Source organism: Falco punctatus (genome assembly GCF_963210335.1).
Source record: "Falco punctatus genome assembly, chromosome: Z".
Taxonomy (NCBI): Eukaryota; Metazoa; Chordata; class Aves; order Falconiformes; family Falconidae; genus Falco; species Falco punctatus.
The window spans coordinates 1257059-1284493 of NC_137586.1; the positions used below are offsets into that span (position 1 = coordinate 1257059).

General features: G+C 43.2%; 1 protein-coding gene across 22 annotated transcripts in view; it reads left to right on the plus strand.

Moving 5' to 3' along the window:
* TCF4 (transcription factor 4) overlaps positions 1 to 27435 on the plus strand; it is a 239643-nt gene that overhangs the window by 52365 nt on the left and 159843 nt on the right. For 17 of the 22 annotated variants that reach the window (XM_080371942.1, XM_080371943.1, XM_080371919.1 and 14 more), the window contains one exon: positions 25473 to 25534. The exons of 4 other annotated variants lie outside the window; for them this stretch is intronic. In XM_080371942.1, the coding sequence (XP_080228068.1) occupies positions 25473 to 25534 (62 nt within the window). Of the gene's footprint in view, positions 1 to 5859; positions 6100 to 25472; positions 25535 to 27435 lie in introns of those variants that run through there. One more of the 22 variants, XM_080371932.1, reaches the window with a different exon arrangement.

A 27435-nucleotide genomic window follows, 5' to 3' on the forward strand; every position in this document is an offset into this window, starting at 1 on the left:
GTGGAGACCCCCTCCCCAGGCAGGCCCCACGGTGCTGGCGTTGGCTGTCTGAGGTGCTGCGGGGTCCTGCTCTGCAGAGGGTTTTGAAGCTGGGATGGAGAGTGCAATGGCTGACTTGATCCAGGCTTAGACGCAGTCATACAAGACACCTCCCGAGTCTCTTCTGGGTGATGGTGCTACGGTTCTTCCTCCCCAGGCTTCTGCGAAGCCAGCAGGACGGCTGCTGTGACCTCGGCTGAAGTCAGCCACAGCAGGCAGCGAGCCTGGGGAGAGAGGAGGAACGCTGCATGGGGCAAGCGCTCATTTCAAGACTTTCACAAACACAGCCAAAGGACTAAAACTTGCCCTTTAGTTGTGTGGGTTTTTAAAAGCATTTCCTTACTTGGAATTTTAATCTTTATGTCTCCTATTGTATTTTCTTTCTCCCTACTTATACTGTATGGCTGTTTCACTGTTCTCGCCTCACTTTTTAGCATGCCCCACATTGAGAGCCGGTTCTCAGGCAGGAGCATAATAGCATCTTCAGGGCTATGTGTTACTTTCAAGCTTGGACTAGATCTAGGGATGAAATGTTATGTGCTGCTTCTGTGTCGTGGTGGTTAGTCCAGCTGGGCAGCTCTGTACGAGCTGTCCAAAAACTTGTCCCAGAGCTGCCAGCCAGGGCAAGAGCATCTCCTCCCTCCTGGGGAGGTGGGATGGGGAGGGAACCACCGCTGTCTGCAGCCAGGCACTGTGCTAACCAGGGCCAGTGGAGTCCCTAGATTGGGGTAACATCTCACCAGGTATGACTTGCAGCCAGAAATTGCTCTGTCTCGGAATAGCAAGTCAGCTGTTGCTGTTGCCATTTCCAATGTTGTTTTGGGTTCTCTTGCAGTATATTTTTTTATTTCATAAATATATTTCAGTAGCTGAAGTGATTAAAGAATTAAACAGTCATTCATGTGAGTGAAATAAACTAGACTTTTAAAATGTATATACTAAATAAAAGGCTTCATGTTGGCATGTCGATGAATATCTGCAGAGTTGGTTGATTATTATTATTTATTTTTTTTTAAAGCCAGTAGATTATCACTTGGGTCACAAAGAATAGTTTAAAAAAAAAAAAGAAAAAAAAGCAAGGTTAAAGTGTATCCGAACTCTCTTGCTCACGTTTATAGTACAGTTTTATTACTGAAGGTAAGACAGATAACTGGGCATTACTCCAAATTCCTGGCGGTTTTCCCTTTCCAAGGCACTAATATTGGGATTAGCGTGTTGTTTCAAAGCTATTACCTTTCTTCACCTCCATAATTGCTTGTTCTTAGGGGAGAATACTGAAAACTCAGTGCTCATAAAGCAGACTTTTTATGCAACGTATGCAAAGTTATATTTTGTTATCAGTTGGATTTACTTTAATCTCTGTGTGTGCATTTTAGTATGGCCTGTATGTAAATTAGAGGTTCTTTGATTATTTAAGCGCATATATGGCACAGAAGTAGTGGACCAAAGTGAGAACTCAAGATCCTAGTGCTTTTGAGCTTCAAACTGTTGGTATGTTGCCTTGTGATAATAACTTACTGCTCCCACATGAACACTACTGCCCGGCCTGTTTCTGGGATCACAATGATGTGGCACACTCCAGAAGCTGTGGAGGTACACGAAGGAGAACTTCCGTGTATGCAAGTGGAGAACATGTTGTTCCTCATGTGGCTTAGGGGCTACTTTCTGTACACTCAGAACTGAGCTGAGAAACAATTGTGTTTCTTCTTTGGATGCTCATTCCCAAGATGACCCAGAGTAACAGCACCAAGACTATGATCAGTGAACTGTTTCTCATCTGAACCGATCTGGGTAACCTGGAAAACAGATATAATGCGTACCTGTTCACAGTGTGGCTGCTGCTTGGGGGAAAAAGCCACCTCTCAGCAGCGGTGGAGTAATGGTCTGACTGGGAACGGGAAAACGGGGTCTCAGAACCAGGAGACGACAAGTAGTGGAGCAGCAGCAAACTTTGCTGACTGCAGCTAGAAGAATCCGAAATGGGCTGACAGAGAGAGAGACAGCAGGAGAGAGCATTTGCTGCTAACAATTGACTAGATCCCGTGCCCTTGGGGAAGTTTTTGTTCTTTTCTTGGTAGGGGAAATAGCTTGGATGAAAGATACGAGGATATGAAATAAGTTTAACAGCAGGAAGTTGTGTAAACATGATGAATTCCATTAATGGAAAATTTCAAATTGAAGGTTGTCAGTCCTTGTGTATATACCTCTTGTTTTCTTGTGAAACGTCACGCGGAGTATTGAAATGCTGTCATAAAGGAAGGCATTAAAAAAAATGAGAGAAGAATATGCTTGGTTAGTTGCCTGGAAAGAGTAAGAAAATGTTGCTGCCTTGCCCAGGATTACAGTAGATTTGGAAGGTGGTGTGTCATATTTTCCTGCCGTGTTTTACTTGTCCTGTATGAATAAGAGTTCGTTTGCAAAGCTTGCTGGGGAGGAAGGCATGCATGAGAGCACCAGAAAGGCAGCTTCTCCGTGGCTGCTGGCGAGAAGATTACTCAAAGCAGTGCAAGGAGGAAATTCTAAAATTGAGAAGCTGGTAGCATCACTCAGCAAAAGGACAGCTTGCAATTTTGAGTTATAATGATACTGTTAGAAAAACACCCAGTGGCATTTAGTCTGAATTCTGAGGTGCTAAGATGCACGTATGCACCATCAAGACTAACGTGGGAGAAGTAACACCAAGTGACTCGTCTCTCTCCAAAAAAATTGCAGCAATGCTGAGATTGCAGAGCACAAGCGTACAAGGTGCCGTTCCCTGTGGCTTGGAAGAGCTAATGAACCTGGATTAATTTTCCTTGCTATTTAATCAGTTTTTCAAAGAATAGAAACATACGTTTTTGTGTGTATATATGTATACATATGTACGTGCATGCGTGTGAACACCTGTATTGGGCTGTGGATGGTCTTGCTTACAATCCACAAAGCACCTCCCCCCCCCCCCCCCCCCCCCCCCCCGCCCCATCCTGCACAGTTGAAATAAGATGCAGCTGACATCAGTCTCTTTGCCTTTTTATGATATGGGGATGCGGTGGCATCAAAGCAGGCAGGATGAAAGCACAAAAGCTTCCTGTTTCCAGCTGTTTTCCTCAGCAAAGATTTTTTTTTTTTTTTTTTCCTAAAGATGATGCTTCCTTTTAAGGGGTTTTTAATCTGCAAACTGTTTCCTCAGTTTATTTCACTACAGTAAAATGTGTTCCCTTTAGGTCATATCTGTCTCTTTTAAAAACCAACCTGCCCTTTTCAGTAGTTTTATTTGCTACTCAAAAGAACAAACATGACTTTATAAAAAAACCTTTAATGAAGTACAAAGACCAATAAAACTTTTGCCACTAGAGCTGAAAATTTATAGTGATTTTTTTTTTTTTTTTTTTAAAGAGAAACCTTGAATAAATTAAGTGGGGAAAGATACTGACTTCATAATACTTTAGAGTTTTTAATACTGAGATTCTTGCGTTTTTACCTGTGCTTAGTGTACGAAAAAAGTAGGTTTAGATTTAGGTCGTATGTAAAAACTGCTTGATTTGGGGACACAAGTAACTTTAAAGAATGGAAGAAATAGAAATTGGGATAAAAAAAAATAATCTTCCAGCTGCTTCCGTTATGTTACTCTCTTTTCATTAAACTGATTTCTCTTTGTTTACTTTCTTCTAAACATAAAAATTAAAATATATTGTGCCTTTCTCTGTGGCTCTAATCCTTTATGTGGGTTAGTCACATTTGGAAGTATCCTAAAACACTGCCAACACCTTGGTGCAGAGAGGTGCCCCACATTGTATTAAGGTAAAATGTTTATGGGGCAACTATATGGTGGGTTTAAGCTCTCACCCAGGCTGGGTCCGGCAGCGTGGTGCCTTGCTGGTGTCACAGATGTCCGCCACTAACGCAGTGTCTGTGCTCTCGGCCACGCCGGCGCTTTTGCTGAGGGAAGGCAAGCGGTGGGTTCCTGCCCGCTCCCTGTGCGAGGTGGATGGAGATTCAGCCAAGAGATGAAGAATCACCCTGGGCACAAGCGATTGTACGGTTTTGCCGGAGGTATATGGCAAGCCCTTAGACTGCAACAAAACTGAAAGCATAAGGGAGAGAACCACCTCATTTCATCGGAGCTGTAAAGCTTTCTCTGACATATGTTTTGAATGGAGATGGTGTCCCAAATGCCAAGATGTGTTGAAGGATAGCTGGTTGTTTTTGGATGATTGTCCTATATTTACTGCTTACAAGTTTCATTGTTGTTGAAAGTCTGCTGTGGTCTGTAAATATGTTCTGGAGCTGTATAAAAATACCACAATTAACATATTCAGAAGGACAACAATTGTCATGGTTGAATGACTTAGAAAGTAGCACAGGCTGTAAACAGGATGTGCTGAAATGAACTAGCACACAGGTCTGCTGCAATGGTCTTTTCAACGAGCGTCTGCTTGTTATCAGCACTTCTGAAAATAATCTTTGGATCCTCTAAAGGACATAATGCTCTGGTTTTTAAATCAGTTCCTCTAAGATGGGAAGCTTAGCTGGCATTGCTACCATTAAAGATAGACAGATTTGGTTTGGGAGTGATGTCTGGATTCTTACTCTCTAGCTTAGCAAAATGCTATAAAGGGAAGAAGAGGGAGAGGGGGAGGAAGGATGAAAATTTTCCCCAAAACTCTGCTGGAAAAACCCTTCTATTAACAAATTCAATAGCTAAGAGGGAGGCAGGATGTCCTAAGAGGAACTTGTATCTAGACATGGTGGGTGTATGAGATTGTGGTTGTTTTTCACTCAGTAGTGTTAAGGTGTGTAACAGGAAAAAGTGTTTCATCAGAATGTTTCAACAGACTCCAGGAACACGTCGCTGAATATATGCTTGCTTTGGTGGAGGGGCGTAATTTATTCAATGTTACGTCTCTGCAGTTTTAAATGCTGTAACTTCATTTCAAAGGGTATCTTTAAGGATGATTTCTTTCTTAACGATCCGTCAGATGAAAAAAGTACAGAATTTGCTAAAAACGCCATTCAGAAAGCCACGGACTCTTTCCCAGGTGTAATTCTCAGGAGCATTCTCCAAAGTCCCTGTGATTTAGAAAGATGTCTTGAATGATGATCTAAAGACAGAGGATTTCCAACGATGCACCGAAACTTGTCCTTTTGGCATCTTTTCCCACAGGAGCCTCTGCTTTCCCTAATGTTCATAGGAGCAGTTTCCCTTAGTGTGGGCAACTGGGCCTTGAGTGCAGCAAGGAGTAGATGCTGAAACAGTTTCCATCTTTCCCTTACAGGTGGTTTTAAAATTTATGTCTTTTTAATGAGTTCCCTTGCAAAGAAATTTGTGGCCTTCTTGGGAACAGGGGAGGGAGTTGGAGCCCTGTAAGTTTCTTACGAGCATATGGTCAGGCTGAAAAATAGCAGATGCTGTGTGAGCAGAGGGCAGAGCCTCAGAAGGTAGGAGATGAAGAAGGCTTCAAGAGACCCTTGCTCAGTGATCTTTCAGTTCAAAATCAAATGCTGCCGTTATGTAAGTTATCCCTGGCAAAAACTTCAAGGCTTGCAGTCATGCCTCAGCTGTTCGTAGAAGAGTCGAAGTTTTCCAAAAGTGACAAATAATTTCTCAGGCTTCCATTTTATCAAATACAGTTGAGTTATGATGCCTCAGAAGAGTCCAGTGAAAAGACCTAACGGTCTTGAACACATTTGATACAAGAAGCTATGCAGGGCAGATATTGAAGACTGAAGAGGTTTTGCAGATACACTTGGTATTCATTGTTATCCTGTAAGAGGAACGGAAAGCCTTGAGAAAATTAATGAAATTATCCCGTTTGAAGAGAAAAGGTTTTATTAGCGGTTCCTCGTATACCAGGGAAACTACGTGTGCTGTGTGCTGAAGGTCCTCAGCTGGCAGAGGCTGACCAGCACCCAGAGTCTGTGTTTAAAAAGAGCACCGTGTGCCAGGTGTGGATGGAGGGACACGGCATGTAAGGGAAAGATTCCTTGCGAGTGAGCAAGTCAGCTGTCCCTATGGTCAGCCGTACCTGTGACCACGTGCAGTGCATCTGCTGAGGACAGGCATCCTGGTGGTTTTTGTCAGTAAGTATAACGAGAGGGTAGCGCTTTGTGTATTCTACAGTGATGAATTAATTTGGTGTTCATTGTGGTAGCACTGATCATAATGAATTAATTTGACATTAATGGGGATGTCATGCTTTTTTTTTTTATTTATTTTAATCTTCTCTATTACAATGCAGAATCATTTAGTAGGCACTTAAAGCATTAGACATTTGATGCAGTTGTCATCATAACCTGTTTGTACTGTTCCCTTGTCTGGATGTTTCTCATGCATCGTGTTCATTCTCTGGAGAAAGACTTACTGGCTGCTAGTAGGGAAGCTTCAGGTACAGTGATGGTACAGCGGCAGTACGGAGTTTAGAAGTTGCTGTTCCTCTTCTTCTGCTTGCCTATTTTAAAGTACCTGAGCAAACTCCAAGACTGTAATGTGATTGATTTTACACAGCTTGGAATAAAAAAAGGCATTTATTTTTGCTACATAATGCCCAAATCTAAATGCATCGTCGGTAATTTGTGGCATCGTTGAAGACAAATAGTCTTTTCCCTGTGTAAATATTAAATAGTGAAAAAGCCATAAAATTTAGTCCTTTGTGCCTGCCTTTTTTTTTTTCCTCCTTAAATGGGCTCAGTTGATAAATACATATATGTATATTATTTATATCTTCTTTTGAAGCAGGTATATGATTGCACATGCATTTTATTTTTCATTGCTAAAGTGTTTCAGTTTAACTGGGAGACATGCTGGTGACTTGAAGCAGTAAATGTTGCTTTAAAACTGAGCTGATGTGCTAGCGCAGAAAATATCTGAAGTGCAACTCCCGCATCAAGGGAGTGATTTTTAAAGCCTTTAAACATATTTTTTTGAATTTGTGCATGTTCTTACTACATTTAGTTCTTTCTACGTATAATGTATATTAATATTTCAGACACAATATGTAATTCTCACTGGAGATGTTCTACGATGCTTTATAGACACAGGGCAGTTACTTGGAATTTCTTCATGTTGAAGTGCCTAATTATTAGTGTGGTCTGGACCTGAGAAGTCTGAACAATGGAAGGGGAATAATGGGTTTTTCCAGTCAATAGAGAGCGCTATGATCCTCCTGTGCAGTGTCGCCAGTTTGACATTGCACCATGAGACTCAATGTTTGGTGTTTTAATTTGGCCAGTGAAAACAGATGCAATTATTTTGGCATTTATTTTTCTTTCTTAACCAAAAGGAAATCTCTAGCTTCTGTTTGCAGTGAAAAGCAAAAAACCATGAGCCGAGTTTAATCACTGTAAAAAACAAAGGAAAACAGAGGAAGCAATGAGAGCAAGTTTCATTTCAACCAGTCATGAGTTAGGCTGTTCGGGTTTAGCGATGTGTGATATGACTGAACTTACGTATCACAGAATTGTAGAATCGTTTAGGTTGGAAAAGGCCCTTGAGATCAGAGTCCAACCATTAACCCAACAGTAAACCTTATCCCTGTGTGCCACATCTACACATCTTATAAATCCCCCCAGGGCTGGTGACTCCAGCACCCCCCTGGGCAGCCTGTGCCAGGCCTTGACCACCCTTTCCGTGATGGGATTTTTCCTAACATCCAATCTAAACTGCCCATGGCACAACTGGAGGCCGTATCCTGTTGTCCTAGTGCTTGTTACTTGGGAGAAGAGCCCGACCCCCCTGGCTCCAGCCCCTCTCCAGGGGGTTGTAGGGAGCCAGAAGGTCTCCCCTCAGCCTCTGTTCAACCAAGCCAGTCTTCTCCCCTGCCACCTTGTCTTTTGGTGCTTGGGGACAGCCTACTCCCACGTCTTTAAGGTTTCCTTCCTGAAGAATGTCCAGCCCTCCTGGGCTCCATTGCCCTCCAGGACTGCCCCCCTAGGGACTCTGCCCACCAGACCCCTAAACAGGCTGAAGTCTGCCCTCAGGGAGTGGTTCTGCTGAGCCCCCTCCTTCTCCGAGAAACAAGAACTCTATCATATGCTCGTGATTGCTGTGCCCCACATGATCTCCAGCCACTGGTGGGGCACATTCCTAGTCAACTCCCACACCAGCCGTGTCAGGAAGGTCTCTTCCACACATCCCAGGAACCTCCCAGACTGTTCCTGCTCGGCAGTGTTGTATTTCCAGCAGGCATCTGGTAAGCTGGAAGTTCTCCATGAGAGCAAGGGCTAGGAGTTGGGAGACTTATCTGAGCTGCTTATAGAGTATTTTATCTGCCTCTCCATCCTGGTTGGGTGGTCTGTAACAGACCCCCACCGTGCTCTCTGCCTTGTTGGCCTGCCCCCTGACTCTTACCTGTAAGTACTCAACCCTACCGTCACCATCATTAAGCTCTAGACAATCAAAACACTCCCTACCTGCAGGGCTACCCCACTGCCTCTCCTTCCTTGCTTCTCCCTTAGGAAGTTTGTAGCCATCCATTGCAGCACTCTGGTTGTGTGAGTCATCCCACCATATTTCTCTCATGGCAACTGTGTCATGGTTTTCCTGCTGTGCTTCCAGCTCCTCCTGTGTGTTGCCCATATTGGTGTAGATGCACTTCATTTGGGCTACTGATCCCGCTACATTTTTGGGGGAGAAGCCCTAATTCCTACGTGACCATTCTCAGATGCTTCTGTGGTTTCTAATACATCAATAACTTCAATATCAACTTTGTTGAACTCAAGCACATATTCTAGAAAGGAGGGGTTTTCAGCTCAAGCAAAATCTAGCCTACTGTATCAGAGCATAATAATAAAAAGGACAGAAGAGATGAATCTTGAGCAATGATAAGATGCTTTTGTTCAATCAAGAGTATGGGGCCAAGCTCTTTTCAGTAGTGCCCAGTGACAGAACAAGGGGCAAAGGGTACAAACTGCCACACAGGGAGTTCTGTCTGAATATGAGGAAAAACTACTGTGAGGGTGACAGAGCACTGGGACAGGCTGCCCAGAGAGGTGGTGGAGGCTCCTTCTCTGGAGACGTTCAAAACCTGCCTGGACACGACTGAGCAACCTGCTCTAGGAGAACCTGCTTGAGCAAGGGGTTGGACTAGATGGTCTGCAGCGGTCACTTCCAGCCCTGACCATCCTGTGATCCTATAATATTTTTCAAATTAGGTACGTGAAACACATTAATATATATTACTGGATCTCTATGACTTTTCATAAGGGATACATGGGCAGCTTCAGAACCAAGTGTACAAGGAAGGGTAGGAGCCATTTCTTCCCAAGATCAAAGGAATTCTAAAAAGCTTTCATGGAAACTCAATGGAAATACTAATTTTGGGGAGAAAAATAGAAATTCATGTTCTTAGCAGTATTGTAACATTACGAATGAAGCCAAATCTCAGAAGAGTGTTGAGCATGACTACCTTGTCTTCTGGCACGTTTGGAACATTTATGCAGTAGTTAAATGTAGATGCTTTTTGGTGGCTTTTTTCTGTACGTGCATGGGAAAGCTCATCGCTGGACTCCTGCGTGCATTCATCGCTTCCTCTCTGCTTTATTGGTGTTGAAAGACACAGCATGTTGCGCTGAGCGTGCCCGTGGGCACACAGAGACAGCGCAGGGAAGGACAGAAAGCAGGTTGGAGCACCAAGACCCCAAGAGGTTGGCATGTATCTTGAGGGGTTGAGTGACCGTGGCTCTGTGGAGACTCCAGCAGCGAGCTGGGCCCCCAGGAGAGCGAGAGCAGGGCAAGGCGGCATGGGGCTGCTCTGCAGGAAACTTTGCTGAATGCCTGAGTTTAAGTATAAGTTCTCTTTTCTTTACACAACATATATTTACATCTACTGCAGTGAGGAGCTCTTACCCAGGACACTGAAATAATTGGGGCGTGCAGATAATAGGCTTTTAGGGTTCGTGTTTTCCAGTTATGAGAGTTGTGGGGAATTGCAAAATTGAAAATTAAATGTGAAACATTGCCTGCCAATAGCTGTCAGAGGGAGGATGCACCAGGGGCTGAAGTATCTCAATCCCTTTCTCTCTCCTTGTGAATTCAAGCCTGAGAGTGAAAGTAAGGAAAGAAAATATACCCCAACAACTTGCCTAAGCATGGGTAACTGTATCTAGAGCCTCTTCCTGTCCATCAAATTAATCCTATTCAAATTTGCAGCTTTAATGAACTGTTGTCAAATGAATTTTAAAAGGCTTTGGGGATGGCAGTGGTTGTTACAAACCCAAATCTGTACCTTGGCCAGACATGACACTACAGCCCACAGTTTGCCCTCACTAACCTTTTACCAGTGGTTTATCTTCACTGCCAAATGCTGCCTTAAACTGGGTGGATTAAGCCAGGTGAAGTTACAGCATGTCCTTGAAAACATGACAACCTCACTCGCTTTGCTGTAAAAATCCTTTTGCAGTACAGTGTAATACATCACTTAAAATTTCTGTAGGATTGATTTCTGGTAGATTTTTCCCTTATCAGTTGATATTCTTTGCCCAGAAACATATGGATTGTCTTATGATAACGAGTGTCCAGTAAATAGAAAGTGTTTGCTAAGGGCTGTCATAATACACTTTAAATGCAAATACATCTAGGGCAGTTTTAATGTAATTTTCATATAGATGAAGTCATTCCAAAGTAGGCTTAAATTAAAGCGCTCTTCTCCAAAGACTACAAGTTTAGCAGAAAATGTCCTTTACTTTCATTAGATGTTTTTCTTCTGTTTACGTTTGATTTCCCTTTCATCAGATCTGCATGGTTTGCAATCAGGACAGTATCTTTTATTCGCTGCAGTTGGTACAATTTGTGACTTTTCCAACAGTCAGTTGGAGAATGAGCTGGACTCGTCGGGGTTGTGTTTTGGTTGTTTTTTCTGTCCTTTATTTTTTTACCTCAAATTTTTCCAGTTACACATTCCTCACTAATCTTTCTGTTCCCAAGAAACATAAATATTGGGAATTAACCAGTCAAGTACTGGCCAGAGGGGTACAAAGCCCAGCTGCTGGTGTGGTCTGTAGAAAGAAAAAAAAAAATAATCTGGTTTAGATAACATCATATTGAAGTGTATATAGGAATGGCTCTAACAGATGCACTCCTGGATTCTGAGCTGCCCATTCAAAGGGAATGGACTGATCACTGAATTTAGTCCCTGCTTGTAAGTGGAGGAAAGTCTGCTTTTTTTTTTTTTTAATGCTTGGTTTTATTTAATTTTTCTTCTTTATAACAAAGTAAGAAGCCAGCCTTCACCCCTTGAGTCACACAGCAGAGCTCCCGCTGAAGTAGCAGTGATTCATAGCAGAGGGGGAAGCTGCAGACATGGGTTAGAAGATGAGTGAAGCAGAGGGGAAGGAAGTTCCTGGGCTCTGGCTGGCAGGTTCGGTGCCACCACATCATGCGGAGGCTGTGCTGGCCGCTGTGGTCTCGCAGCGGTAGCGTGGTTGTGGCTCCTTTCCCCTGGTCCTGCAGCTGGCAGCAGCCAGGCATGGCCCAAGACCCTCCAGCCTTGCAATGCTGCAACGCTTCAAGAGAGTGACAGCACAGAGGGCTGAAAAATTAACCCCTTTCCCCAAAGTTTTGACAGACTATTTAGAGCTAAAATTCTGGTTTGAGATTTTGCAGGTGGAAAAGAGAGGAATGAAGCTCACTGGATTACTTCCGTTAATTAGGAGTTTCATGTATTTTCTTTTACAACCTCAAAGTCACTGGTCAACTTTTAACAGTAGTTACGGACAGTTTAAGTCAAAGCAAAACTGCACAACTGCACATGAGTAAAAACAAATACTTTTTCTTTGGTATTTGTTACTCAAAAACACATAGGAAAAAGCTCTTCTGTGTCAGATTTCATCCAGTCCTATTTAGATGCCAGGACCCTGGTTGTTACAGAAATTCCTGGAGTCAACTGAGGGTGCCTGGATTAAGTTTTTAATGAGATATTTCAGCACCTAAACATATTACCTAATTTTGAAAAGGCCCTGCTGCTTCTTCCCACTGAAGGCAGTGGGTCTCTTCTATTTAAATACATGATATTTAAATATAAAATTGTGTAGTTAAATTGCCTACGTCAAGTTTAAGACTGTGGTTTCAGGCATTTTTTTTTTCTTTTCAGATCAGGGCAGATAGATTTCTTGAGAGTACCTACCGTGTGCTAGATGTGCTGTTGTCTATGTGATGCTATAAATTACTGGACTGACTTATTCCTTGAAATAATCTCCTCCATGTATATGAGCAGAGCATTAACCTGGTTGTTCTTTTCCTTCGCCTTGTGGGAGCCCTGGTGCCCTCCCCAGATTGTTGTGATATATTGCAGCGTTGCTGCCAACTGTTAATGAGATTACTAATGCAGTGTAACTGGGTAGCAAATTATTAAATGCTGTTCCATACTATTATTCAGCGTATTTTAGCAATTTGTGAGGGGGGTGCTTCTTGTAAATCAAACTCCTCATATATTGTTTTTCTTAATTAATACTTAAATTAAAGCCAACATTTTAAACAGTGCGTCCCTGACAATACTGGACCACACGCTCGACAATAAGCTGTGGGAAGAAATCCGCTGCTGGAGTGTGGAGGAAGGACTTTTGCTCTTGCCCACGTGTCATGTCCAGACGTGTGCAGTCATTGTGCCCTGCGCTTGCGTGGTCTCTGTGCGTGTGTCTGCATTGCCAGAGGATCTGGGGTCCTTGTGCAGGGAGTTCACGTTAAGGATGTAAACCTTAGGAATCAATTATCTCACTTTAATTGCTAAAGCACAGGGTTTGCTAGTACTTATTGGCCCTGTAACCCACGTATTGTGGTATTACTGCTGTGCTGGCAAAAAAACTGTCCATGCACTGAAGGAAAGCCCAGACCCACTTGGTGCAGGCACTGCTGTGCATCACCAGGCTGGACCCGCGGCTGCTGCAGGCGCCTTTCCTTGGGGAAAACACTCTGGTGACCAGTGCCTAAGCCAATGGTAGCATTAGGCATGGCTCTCTGGGAGCAGGAGGGCTGTGGCTTGGAAGTTGGGACATCTTCTGCACATCCTGCTCAGTCACCTGGAGCATTTGAGCACCTTATCTGGTATGACATTATCTTCTCTAAATGTTACCATATCTGAAGCATAATTCATACGACACACTTTTGGAGTGCTATTATATAAGTATACATAACTTGTTAAAAAAGGAAATAAATTTCCTCTGTATATCTGACTGGTGGCACTCTTAGAGACTTGGTGTCAAAAAAAAATAATCATTGAAGGTGGTTAAATAGGGCATTATTCATTTGGTGTCGGGTGCCTAAGTTAGATTTCTGCATTGATTTTTCTCTTCCACATGTAAACGTGTTTTGTTTGTGCTATGTCTCATCATGTGGTTGTATCTCTCAGAAAATCAGAATGTTCTAGCTGCATTCTGATTTTCCTTATAAAGCTCCTGTTTTCAAGACTACACAAACATGTGCCAAAAAAAAAATATAATTGGAGCATTTATTTATTTAGAAGCTCAATGCAGATTTCTCCCAGAAAGGGAACAAAGCGAATGTTAAAATAAGAAGGTAACCTTTGGCTCTCAGTGTCACCAGCCCTTCTCAGTGCTGCGTAGCTGAGATGAGCACCCGAGTGTTTTGTCCCAGCCTTGGGAAGCAGAGGGCTTCAGAGAAGCTTGGTGAGCAGATTGGGCACGGTGGGGCAGAGTTTAATGGTTGAATAAATAAAAAAAATCTTATTTTCAAGGGAAGACAACGGACAGTCTATATGACGGTGAGATTTACAGGTATGGAGATGAGCCCTCTGTCCTTCTTGCTTGAAGTACTTTCAGATGTGCTGTGGTGGAGTGCTGGAGGGGCTGCGTGGCACGCAAGGGTGTCGGGGCGCTGCTGGGGGAGAAGCGGATGGACTGAAAAGGGGAAAAGTGTTGCTGAAGTTAGTGACAGGCAACAGTGAGAATACGTACTAGACCCTCCTGGAAGTCCACAACTGTCTCCTAGTTAGCCATCTAATTGTAAGTGGCCTGGCCTTCAGTAGGTTTTAATCAAAGTTTCCACCGTCACCTTTTGGCTTTCATTGCTAGTTTGGAACTGAAATGTCCATTTGTTTCATACTTAGACCTTCATAATCTGTTACTACAATGAGAGTTTAAGTAAATCTGCCCTTACATATTTCTAGGTCATGATGTAGAACATACGCACTGTGCCTGGAGCAGTGCGATTAACTTCAGAGTGTTCTGTGTTACTGGGTTCAAGTAAAAATTCAGTACTTTAACATAAAATAGACTATTTATGAATGTACAGTAAGCTAATTAGATAACCACAGTTTATAAACCACATTCAGTTTATAACCGAAATAGCCCTGAAAACAGACACTTTCCTACTAAACTGTCTCCTCTCAGGTTAAAGTCAATAAAAAAGAAGACTCATTTTGCTCAGAAAACCCTTCCCCCATGCCACTCCCTATGCCACACTATTCAAAACTTGAATGAAATCAAACCTTCAGCAACTTGATAAGCTGGAAAGGGCAATACAACTACAACCTATTTTCTTACTATCTGCTTATATTTCCAGCAGATCTGCTAAGAACTGATTAAATGCTGAAGTTACGCAAATGGAGTGGATATGTGACAGTCATCTGTGCTTACAAGCACAAAGTCTGTCATACGTGTGTTAGAAAATAGCTTATGTAACTCTAATAAATACAATGTGAGGTTTTATGACCTCATCCAGCAGCAGGACAGTGCAGTTCTTTGTTATGAATATTAAGATTGAGAACAGTTTAAATTTGTTTACACTGTTGACGTTTTCTAGCAAATGCTGTCAAGTGGTGTCTCAGACTGTCTGTGGATATTTGTATAGACTTTGGAAATTCAGGCAGAAAATAAAATGACCATATGATTCAAATGAATTTTCCAATTATTTGTGGCTTTAACAGAAGCGATTGAAGTGTGTTGTATATATCTGGCAGCTGGTCCTACTTCTTTGGAAAAAAAAAAAATCTAAAGCTTTGTATCTAATCCCTTGAGCAAACCAATAGTAAATTGTTCGTCAAATAAGTAGTAGGAATTTCCCATTTGGAATCTGTGCTTTCTTTACATTGCTGTCACGGAAAGGATAATTATATGCAACTTTCCACATGCTGGAGGTGTGCGGATTCACAGTTTGTCTATTCCTCTTCCCTTGTTCAAGCCCGAACTGCTGCCTGAACTTGGTGCAACTTCTCCCTATCCTGCGTCTGCAGTCTGTCAACATTCCCTCTATTGTTTGATACTAAAACCACGTTTGATTCCTCATAAATCCCTTTATTGTCTCCCCACTGTTTCCCATGTCATATTTAAGTTTTCTTTGCTGGTTTCCATGGCCCTTCTCAGTCTGTGCTTTTGTTCATGACTCCATCTCCGGGTTCCTTTCTCGTGATGAAGCCCGTCCTTGACTACTACTGTCACCTTCAAGCTTCATATGCCCTTCTTCCACATCACCTCCCTGTCTGTCTTTGGGGTGTGTGTGGGGTTTTTTTTTTGTTTGTTTGTTTGTTTTTTTAATCATGACCTGATGATATTTAGAGCAAAACAGTCAGAAAAGATTGCATCAATGGATATGCATTCTAAATTTGCCAATCCTTTAGTTTATTAAATGTCCAGGTGACCAGCTTATTCTTCCCTTGATCTACTGCTCTTTAATCCTTCTGTATTTTGTCAGGTTTTTGTTAAGCTCGCTTTTTATTTAGTTCTTAAAAAACATAATACTCTGAGAAAAAGAAATTATTTTGAAAAACAAGCAGAAAAGGTCTCAATCCCCAAAATGGGTGTGTTTATCTTAATTTGTATTAGCGGTATCTGACATACTGTTTGTAAGGTCCTTCAGAGCACAAAGAGGAAATAGCAATCCCGAAGTATCTGTTTATCATACTTGCCTAAGTATGATAATAATTATAATTAGTCTAGGATATTTCCCACCCTTCTCATTTTTGACACAACTGTAATTCATAGAATGAGAAATACTAATTGCATGTCAGTGTGGCGTGTGTACAAAAAGTCTCTTTCCTGTGGGGATCTTGGTCCTTTTCCTTCTTACTGGAGGATATTTTGAATGTTTAATCCCCTATAAAATTACTTTCATTGGTTAATATACTATTTAATATAAAAACTGGGGTTTTTTTCCCCTTGAAGATAAAATTCAAATCTCAAGATATTTGTCTTTCTCCATTTACTATTCTTTGTATTTTAGATCATGTCAGCAAATCAACACAGTTGGCAGTCTCTTCTGGGGAAACACTCAGGGTTAGTATAAAAGGGTTTACTGATGCAGGTAAAGATATACTGGCTGAATTACTGCTGAAGTGAAACGCCTGTTTTGCAAACAGACTGCTGCTTGCCACACACGTTCAGGATTTTGGCATATTTTTCGTATTTTTTTAATTTTCTATTTTTAGCATCTAAGACTCTCTCTCTGTTTAAAATTATATATAAAAAAGCAGCTGATGTTTTATAATCCACACCCTTTCCATTATCCCTTTCTTCAAACAACTTTCTTCAAAGACCTCAGTGCTGAGGACCCCTCGGGAATCAGTCCGTATCAGGAACCCACCCCACTAACCCAGCGGTGGTCCGGGCCTGTGAGGGAGCGCCCAGTGTTCCAGGAGCGCCCAGTGTGCCGGCAGCACAGCAGCCCTCAGCTTTTTTGACCTAATGCCGTAGCAAACAGGGTCTGGCTTTTCCTTTAACGCTGACTGTTTGTGTCATCTGCTGCTGGCAAGGGTGGGCTGTATCCATTTTTTCTTCTCCATCACCCAAATTGATGCTGTAAAAGCTAGTCCAGGGAGGGATTTTCATAGCTCTGAACACCCTTTCCCCAGTAAGGCTTGGGGCCACCCTTCCTGTCCTCCTCAGCTGTCACTTGTGCCCCTCCCAGCTACCTTGGTTAACCATCTCTGTGCACCTTTGCCATGTTTCTGTAGCAGCTTCACTGCTAGATTTTCCTTTGCAGTTCTGGTGCCTTCTGTGCCCTCCGGTTGTCCACTGGGGAGAGCGCAGTGCGTAACTACACGGTACTCTGATTTTATGATGGTACAAATGAAATGATGCTCTGAGCCAGAAACCCTTGCCAGCCCAGTCCTCTGGTGGACAAAGGCTTGGACCTTGTTATGTTTCCTCCAGTTACCTCTTCATTTGCTCTCTAGCTCTTTACTTCTGGAGGAGCTAAACCTTGTGTATCCACCTCTGAGTTGCAGCCCTCTGTGTGAGCAGGCGTGGATGCAGATGTGTGTGAAGGCTGGGAGATGTATAGGGGTTGGGACTGGCAGGCTGCCTGCCCTGGCCTGGGATGGATGGCAGGCTGGTGTGTGTCACCAGCTCCCCTGGCTCTGGAGGGCTTGCCTGACACAAGGACGGTGTCCAGAAGACACCCACTCTTCATGTGCAGGAGTCAAGTGCTGGGAAGGAACTGCTGTTTTCCTTGGCATCTTTTCCCAATGCAAACACATTACAGCATTTTTGGGGAGGTTAAGCAAATGTCTTAATTTTGACCGTATTATATTACCTTTCTTCTTTGGAAAGTCATCTAAATAATTTGACTCAGAGTTCACCAACAAGTGTTTCGAACGTTTTCCTTTCACTCTGGTCATCCACAACTGGTCCCATTTGCTGTATAGGTAAATCCGAGAACACAGCACTCTACTTAAATCATGTATTTCAGGGAGTCTTTCACAAAAGAGGAAAAAGTCCTAAGTTTAAGCATTTTTATGCTCTTGTGTGTTAAAATATTTTCCAAGTTTGTTACAGTATTTTGGAATTACAGTACTGCAATTCTATTTCAGATCCACAAAGACAAATAATTATATTGATAAATACTGTTTTGCACTTGTGCACATGAAATAACTGTTCTTCAAGAATTATTGTTGGTTTGATATGTAGTTTATTCAGATCCTTTAAAAGAATATGGCCTAACAGTGAGTTAAAGAGGTGGAGTTGTGTAGTTCTTGCTCTGAAGTTGATAGATGAAGGCCAGATTTTCACAGGCACACTTCTGAGTACAGCCTACTCACTCAGTATCTGTATTACTACATTTGTTAAATGTCATGATTTTGATTGTGCTGCTTCTCTGAATATTGTTGTTCTAAACATGAAATATTGTTAATTCTGAATTAAAACAACACAAATAATAAAGATGGAGCTTTGGTCTTAACTGAAATGTAAAACTCCCACAGAAGTAGAATTTCACCCCTGTGTTTGGATAGCAAGGTTTAGCCAGGGAAAACTGAATTTTCCCTTTCTGCTCACTTTGCTCTTTGAACATTTTTAAAAAAAAAAATTGTATGTGTATATATACGTGCTTCTCCTTCCATTTACTGTCATGAGCATAGTGGTCAGGTTACTTCACTTGTGTATTTGCACATGTGCTGGGATGATGGTGTTGGATGGGTGGAGTGATGCTTAGGTTCTTGGAGTGCACCATGAGACACCTTCACACTCTAGAAACCATCATATCATATGGCAAGAGGTTGTGAGTATGCACTGGTTTTGTGCGGAAAGATTGGGCTAGTGATCTGTGTGCTTTAATAAAAAGCCCTGAAAATAATATCAGATTGAGTATGAGGTTAGCTGAATGCCTGTTTTCCCACAAAATTGCTCAAAATACTGCTCAGACTGATGGTGGCAACCAGAAATGCTCTCCTGGTGCAAATCCCAGCCTCCTGCTCTCATGCGATTAAGCCGCATGTGTGGATGAATGGTGGGGAAATGGACATTCGCGGTCTGATTTCCTATGGAATTGAACAGATCCACCACTGTGCTCATTTGTCTTCTATTAGCTGACCTAGTTGCTAGCTACTCTTATGGTGTCCAACTCCGGGTGCGTACTTATTTTTACATGGGTTTTCCATACGTACCATCTTTCAAACTGCACCTTTTTTTTTTTTTTTAAACAGTTCTTAAGTCCTGATTTTGCTAGCCTGAGTCATCTTTTTTCTTCTCACCCCCTTATACACACACACACACCCCATATGAGCAAAATGCCGGTGATATCTGTGATGCTGTTCACTAGAGGAAACCATGAGAATATAATTTCCTAGCCTATGATTCTAGGATTTTGTGTGTGTGCCCAAGTTTGTTATTGGAGGTGGTGGGAGGTTCAAGCAAAATTGTTTTCCAGAATCATCTGGAAAATTTTTATTGTTCTGTGTTGTTGCTACAGTCTTGGATGATTTCCCAAGTGTTTGGATTATTTCTGCAAAGAGGAGTTTGTTTTGGGTTTTTTTTCTGGGTTTGGGTGTTTTTCCAGAAAAAAATACTAATTTTCTAATTCTGTTTTCTGTTTCGGAGCACCTCAAGGGATTCCGTGAAACTTTTGCTGAAGAAAGTTTAAGGGCCTGGGTGTTAGGACCAAGGTCAAGTAGCCTTACACGGTGCCTCTTGTTTATGTATCACAGCCCCTTAAAATAAAGTAGGTGTTGCCCCGAGAGAGTAGCACAACTTGTCAGAGCTAGTAGCCTACCATGAAAGTAATTTGAAATTACATATATTAGGCAGTAAGTTGCCCTTCAGGTTACCTAATTCTGCTGGAGCTGGAACGTGTATATTAAGCACTTTTATTCATTTGAGATTCTGAGCATGGAGGCTGTTTACAGACACCTAATGATCGGGATGATGCTTCTGTACACCTCCAACACCACCTGTGCTATAATAGTGGTCACCTGCATGATGGAGTGCTCAGAACTCAACGTTTATGGTGGACTGTGATCGTATCTGCTGTGCTTTTGCTGATCTCAGTCCTCTCTGTATTTTCTGGGCACGTTTGGAGTCTACTGAGCAAATGGGGAGCACCAGGAGGTCTGGGCAGAGTGCGAGCATCTCTCAGCCCTGCTGCTGGAGGGTCTCAGAGCCTGGTGCCCTGCTTGAGGGCTCCCAAGGCACCCCTCTGTCTTCTAGAGGGCAAGGGAACCTTGGAACAAGATTCTTGTTCTTTGCAGGAAAGTACTTTTAGGGTTAGGTGGCTGCTTGACCAGAGGCTTTCTGGACTTGCTTCTCTGCATAAATGCAGCTTTTGGCCCCAGAATCAGTGCTCTGATTTCTCCCTGCACCCTTAAGCATTGGTGGCCTCTCTGAAGTTGCAGTACCTTCCAACACAGGGGTGTAACCCATGTGAATTGCAGTTGTTTTTTCTCCAGACCATTAATAGAGGTAGTGTGTTTTGAATCCAGCCATTCTCAGTCTACAGCACTGAACATCTTTTCTAGATTCAGTTGAACATGCTTTTCCCAGGTTATTAATGTTTAAAATAGGGTGGTTTGACTCTGTTTAAACACCAGTTTTACTACTTTACCTAGACTTGTGAGATGGGAAGTGAGGCTTTAGTTATGTAAATCACACTGTGTTAATCATGTATGAATCACGTTCTGAAAAACTGACCAAATCTGTCCATGATGATTTGCTTTTTATGTCGCATTGCCTAATGCGTGTGATTAAGTGAGGTTAATTTACAGGAGCTAGATTCTGGAGAAAATTACATATGTGTTCAAGTTTATGCGCTCTGGGATGAATCCAAGCTCTGAGAATTAAGTCACCAGAGAATTTTGCATTGACTTTGGTGTCATTAGGGTTTCACTGTCCTAATTACTGAAGTGGCAGTGCTTACAGGGTACATAATAAATTTCTGGAATTAGGTTTAGGAGCTTACAAACCTTCTTGCAATATCTGTCATACTAAATTATTAGTAAACTAGGCTAGATTAACTAGGTAGCAATTAGTGAGGGTTTTTTCTTTGCTGCTGAGGGAGAAGTGCTGTTGATTTGGGAGCTGGTTAGAGGGGGACAGAGGTTAGCTGGCTTTTGGCTGTTGCGAGCTCACTGGGTAATGCTTACACGGTACTTGTAACAATACGAAGAGAGACAAGGAGCGTGCATGCGGGGTGCAGACACCCGTCTGTTCGCCCAGCGCTCCCGATGCTGTACCCCACTGCATGACCCCTTCGTGGCCACAGGCACATGGAATGGTTGAGAGCCCCGTGCACGGTGTAACTCATTGTGTGGACGCTGAACCCACTCCGGTGACACTCTGAATTGCTCACAGGCCGAAGTTGTGTCTCTCTGAGGGTTTGCAGGCAGTGGGAGACAGCTGTGGTACCAACACAGCAGCAGTGGGAAGGCTTTGCCCAGCTCTGCTTCCATTGACAGATTTTTTCCAGTAAATTCACAAATGCAGTAAAACTTCATTTTATTATTTGCTTTTTATAACTGTTTATGTTCAAGAACAATTTTGATCTTGCTAAGCTCTCCATTTCCCCGCTGAAGATCCAGGGTATTTTTGAAAACACATCTTTTTCCCCCAGCTAGAACTTGCTTTTTTATAGAGCTTTGTGAGACATGTTTTAGACTGAGTTACTTCTTTCTGTCTGTAGCTGAGATAAAGAATTAGTAGTTTAAAACAATAACTACATGTTCCACTATGATCAAGGAATTAGATAATCTGGCATGTTTGCTTAAGGGGTCTGTATCTTGGGGCTTTTATAGGGCAGTATTAAAGCCCTGAGCCTTCTTATTATGCCAAATACCCAGAAGATTGCTTTAATGAGAAGTAAAGGGCCTTTTTCCAATTACAAGGGAATAACTGTATTAAGTTCCTGTGTTATGTCAACCTGCTTTGATTTGATTACTGTGAAAGAAATGGATTTATCTGTCAGTGTTACTTAATTAAGCCTTCTCATTGATGTTTTGCAGAGTAATATAGTGTAGTTTGCACATTTAAGTCTAAATACAAAGAAAATTGGTCGAAAGCTAAGACACGACCCCTGAAGATAAGGCACAAGAGCCATTGCTTGCCATTTTCTGATCAGAGTTCAGAACTTTTAACTTTGGTGGAAGACCTTGAGCATTATATGGGCTTGGATTGAAGCGAGGTAAAGGGCAGGGAGCTTTCAGCCAAAAATGAGATAGCTAAGCATTTTGGAGGCTAGGCAAATCTTGCAGAATTATTCTGTGAGGTTAAGTCTCTTAATCTCTAGCTGATACAGTATGCTTGGGTATGTAGAACAATGTCTATGTACCTTTTAATATCTTTCGTGCCCTACTGTATCCCCAAAGCTCTCCCCTTCCGTGCCCAGGAGTGCCTTCCTGCTTGGCAGTGCTTCCCCTGCCTAGGCAGGACTTTCTGGGTTAGACTTGAGTGTGCCCAGGGGCTTGGTCTGGGATGGTGACAGAGATGAGGAGTACCCCAGCCCTGAGGTACGTGTTATTCTCATGTTATTTTAAGCATCTGATAGTGCCCTCTGCTCATTGGCATGCTTGGCTTGAGGGAAAGGTAGGGATAATGCAGCAAAGGGTACCAGAAAGGACAGCCGGGCAGGAATTCGGCTCACCACAAAAACATATGTTTGACTGTAAGCATGTAAATAGTTCCTTTGGTGTTATTGGGGCGGTTGGCCATGAAGCCAGTATTTCCATGTGCTGCTGGAAAGTACTGGTCATCCCTTTGGGAGTATGGTGCTCCCTCCTTTTGCCTGAAGAGAAAAAAAAAAAAAGTTTTTTGAAGAACATGACTCAAAAGAGGCACCGTGAGTGGGTTACATTGTGTGTATTGTCTCAGCATGTGTGGAAGGGATGGCAGAAGACTCTCATCTGGCACTGGGTGGTGGGCATCCAGAGGGAAGAGCTCAGCAACTGGGTGCTGGCATGGTGATGCCCCCTTCCCCCTCTGCTCTCCCTCCTGGGCACAGAGTGCAGGAGAGGGTTAGTGCTCAAACCACAGCCCTGAAAGGTGTTATTTTACATGATGTGTTAGAGTGCCCAAGACAATAGCATCTATAGTCCTCAAATAAAAATGTATGGTATAGAAGTGTGAAAAACTTTACTGGCATGTGAATCTCCTAGCACTGACCATGAGCTAGTGGAAGGGGCCTTGACAACATGTATTATTTTAATTAGCTGACTTTTACAGCAAATGAGTAGGTTAATAAATGAAGTATGTAACAGGGAGCTACGTGAGTAATGCCTCTTTGTTCATGAAAGCAGAGCTCCCCAGGTGCTGCCCTGTGCAGAGCCCTTCACTGGTGTGGCTCTGGCCCTTTACCCTGCTTTACTGGGCTTGTGGGTCTCTACAAGAGAGCTGAGAGCAGGATGGGGCTGAATCCAAGCCTGCAGGCACTGGCTTTGTCACCTTTCCCAAGGTGGGCTCAGAGCTGTCACCCAGTCCCCCAGGTGCTGTTCCTAAGGGCTCAGCTGTTTTGCTCACTGATGGATTTTGGAAGCTGTGCTCGAGGGTGGGATGATGCCCATCAAAGTCAATGGGATAAAATTCACTGATTTTGAGCAGGCAATGTATCGGGGCTCTACAAAGTTAATTGCCTGTTACATAACAAATTATTTAAAAAAATATGCCTAATTAAACTAATAGAATGGTTGATCTGATCTGTCAGGTAAATGATACACATTTGCTTTCTTTTTCTGGAGCTTAATTAAATATTTACCTAAGAGTGCCTTGTGCTATTAACATGTTCATCTGTTACTGAGATAAGGGGAAAGTATTAAACTCTACAAATGTGTGTTTTGGGTTTTTTTAATCTTGGAAACCAACCAGATTTGGTCACAGCACCTGTATTTGAAAGTGCTAATGACCGTTTCTGTTTCTCAGACAACTGAAGTTCCCGCTGATCCCAGAAGTCTGGATGGACCCGTGCACAGGTGGAGGGGGAGTTGCTGGTGTGCGTAGTTCTTCAGCAGCATTCTGAGAAAGTTTCTCTTGCCAGCAAGTCCAAATACGTATTTTTCAGATTAGATTAAAGCTACTGTTTGTGCATGGCAAAAGGCAAGCAGTATTACTGTTTCATTAGGATGCTAGTGGGTACACAGGAGTAAGTTGGAAAATAGCAGTGAAATGTGCAAGAATACTGTTATAGATCAATGTCAATCACATTTCCTGATATTTAACATACTGTAAGTAAAAAAGTAATGGATTTAAGCAGTATGGTCTTGTCCATCAATGTACTAAAGGATATGCTTAACGTTAAAGCATGAGTGATCTCATTTACTTAAATTAACATGAAAGCGAATTATGATTTTGGTGGAAGTATTCGCAGGCTTCCATTAAACTTGCGTGTGAGTGACTCGCTGAACTAGTGTTGTGTTTAGCCATTAAATTTTTAGCCAAGTGGAAAGTCTCAGGACACTCCCAACTCATTGTAGTAAAGGTTTTGCGATGGGCAGCAGTTGTGCAAGCATATCCCAGCATATTTGAGTGTGCTGTGGAGCATCTTCTGGTGTCACTGTCAGTGGTACCCTGTGGAGTTGAGCTCCTGGACCTTTCCAAGCTCTGAAGCAACCTCAGCATGGCCAGCCTGGAGGGGCACAGGGTACCTGAGAGGGACAGCACTATGCCCTTGGGGTGTCTCTGGAAGAAGTTCCTGCGTGGGTGGGGTGGGGGGCTCCACATTTGAAAGAACATTCAGTGTTATAAAGAAGTTTTGATAGCAGTAAACTGGGTTAATTGATAATGCTGGGAAAGATGGGGAAAGTGGAATAAAAATAGTTGCGTCAGAAGAAATATTGGGGACTTCTGAAATGCAGAGAGCATTCATATGCAAAATGTGTCTATGCCCTGTTTTTTGTGAAGGCAAGTGTGGCGTTGCAGCCTGGCTAGGCTCTTGCATGCAGTGACCTGGAAGCATGCTGCACTGGCTGGCGAGCGAAGCTCACCTCTTCTTCCTGGGGTGACTATTGAGCTGCCCCTTCGGTGCACAGATACAATGCACGCCAGAAAACAGCAGGCTGAGACATTCCTGTGTTTTGTTGCAAAGTTAAGAGGTTCTTGCAGGTTCTCTGGCCCGTGCCCTGAACAGCAGGTTTCACCACGTCCTAGCACACGTGCCGTGGGATGTGTTATTCCTAGAGGTGTCCTCTCGAGCGGGGCAGGAGGGGTGCATGGTTAAAAGCACCCTGAAATGGGCTGTCTGAAGTTACTGGAGTGTCTCCCACCCGATGGTTGCAATGAATTCTATATGAAATAATAGAGGAAAAGACAGAAATACCCACCGTGTGCTTGGCTTTAGGACTGTGCTTTTCTCTTCTTGAGACGCAAATATGTGTGTAAATGTTTTTCTGCAGCAGAAGCCTTGATGAGGTGGTGAGAGGTACATTTACCCCAAACATGCCTTACTAACTTCTAGGTTTCACCTGTTTTGTCAAACAGTAAAAAGAAAACATGATAATACTTATTTTTGTGCTGGAGAATTTGCTAGGATTTTAATTGGTACAATGCAGTCACTTTTTAAAGAGTTGAGAAACACTGAGCCGCTGAAGTAATTTTTATGTTCAAACCTCAGGTTCCTGAGGGTCCGGTTCATTTCTGCTGTGAATTTAAATGAGTTAATTTAAGCAGTGGGTCAGAAGCCACTACCATCGTAGTAGCCCTGTGCCTGATTCTTAATTAAAGGCAACAGGAGATTAATTTGAAACATTAATTTAAAAGTGCCTATACAAAAGGAAAGAATTATTGCAATAAAGCCTAAAGAACTTTTTTGTCCCTAGATGTAGAAGACAGAACTAGCTCAGGGTCCTGGGGGAATACAGGACATCCTAGTCCATCCAGGGTAAGTATATCTAATCTTTCTCCCCAAAGCAGACTTCCTGCATATGTAAATTTACAATCTTAAATATGAGTTTTACACCTGATTGCGTAGAAAAATGGGCATGCAAAGTTGGCTGTAGCCTGTCTTCTCTTGAAAATTGCTTTTTATTTTATTTTATTTTAACATTCAAACCTGAGTCTATGATTGAATTTGGTACCTGCTCTGCTACCTCTAACAGGTAGCGAGAAGATTGATTAACCATTTTTTCTTGCTATGCATGATCATCTACGGCCACCACCCAGAGTGCAGGTGGAGCAGAGATGTTGTTGCCGAACTTTGCGTTCTCCGCAGTTGGATTTTTAGAGATTGCGGGTGTCACTAAACCTGAGGAGAGGGCCAGCGCTCAGGCCTGTGCCAGGGCTTGCTGGCCACTCCGTGGCCACCCTTGGCTGGCCCAGGGCCCGAGCTCAGGGCAGCAAGGCTGGAGAGGGGCTGCCAGGTCTGTCCCACTATGCTGGGGCTGCCCACCAGCACAGCCATGCCCCTGCCCTTCCCGCAGTGCCCCTTGGCTGCTCCTTGCCTCTGGTGAAGAAGGGGTTTCAGACCCTTCTCCTTGGGCAGGGGCTGGCAGCTGGGCATTTCAGCATGTCATGGTACCCTCCCCCAGCCCCCGCTGTCATCATCCGAGCCCCAGGGCAGGTAGCCTGGCTGCTAGCCACCTGCCTGCCTCTGTGCTGAGGACGGGGCACACACATCCGCTGTGCTCCCCATGTCAGAGTGGGATACCCCTCCAGGGAATGCAAGCACGGAGCTGCTATCTGGCATGGCAATATTCTGCGTTTGCTGGGATTTGTGAGACAGCTGGACTCAGTCATTTTGATTCTGTCTGTAGACAGTTATCCAAATTCTTTAGACACCTCAGGATTGGGATGCCAGTTCCTTCGGTAGGGGAGAAGTGCTATTTCCAGCAGAGCAGCTGTGCGGCTCGCCCCGAGTGGCACGGTGTGGGCAGCCCTGCCAGTGGTCCGCACGGGCCACCCCGGCAGCCCCCTCCCCAGCTGGAGCATCGTGGCTTTGACTGTCCCCAGGGCTGGGCACGGCTTGTGCTTCAGTACCAAGATGATTATTTCTGTTCGCTTCCTGCAAATGCATGAAGTACACTTACGCTGGGCAAAAAGTGCCTTCGCTGTTACGCCCTTATTTAAACAGTTTGTTTAAATTGCTTTTTAATTGTTTTCTAATTAACGTGAAGGATCAGGGCTCACGAGCAGTGCTGCTGGGAGCTCCATGCCCTCGAGTGTCTGCCTGGCGAGGAGAAAGTCAGTTGCCCTGTTCATCCTCAGGCCGACCTTTCCCCTCGGGGCAGGTCCTGCCCTCGGCGGACCTTGTGCCAGCTGAGGTTTTAGGGGGACATCTGCAGCGCTGCACCACAGGCAGCTGAGGGGGCACCCTGGTCCTGCCGCCGAGGGGAGGAAGCCCAACACCTTTTCTTATTCTGTCCCGCTTAGCATCCATTACGTCATTACCACTCACATCTGTCAGTTTTATTTTTATCCCTTTTTTTTCCTTGACACTTGTATTGCTTCCAAGGGAAAAATGTTTTGAAAAGTAAATTCTAAATTTGCACACAAAATTATTTATGCATGCAAAAACTTGAATGTGAGTGTACAATGAAGTTTTGAGATATAAAGAAAAGAGCACGAGCCTGGGAAGAATTCTGGAGTTTCAATCAAGCCTGTGCATTAACTGGCAGTGTTATTCTGCAAACAGCCTGACCTCTCTCTTTCCTTCTTTGTAAAATGATGATGGTATTTCCACATTGGAGGAATTACTTTCTCATGAGTTCTTCTAAACCAAAGAAACAAAACATTACATAACTGCTGTGCTCGGCCAATATTTGTAGTTAAATTTAAGATTTTGCA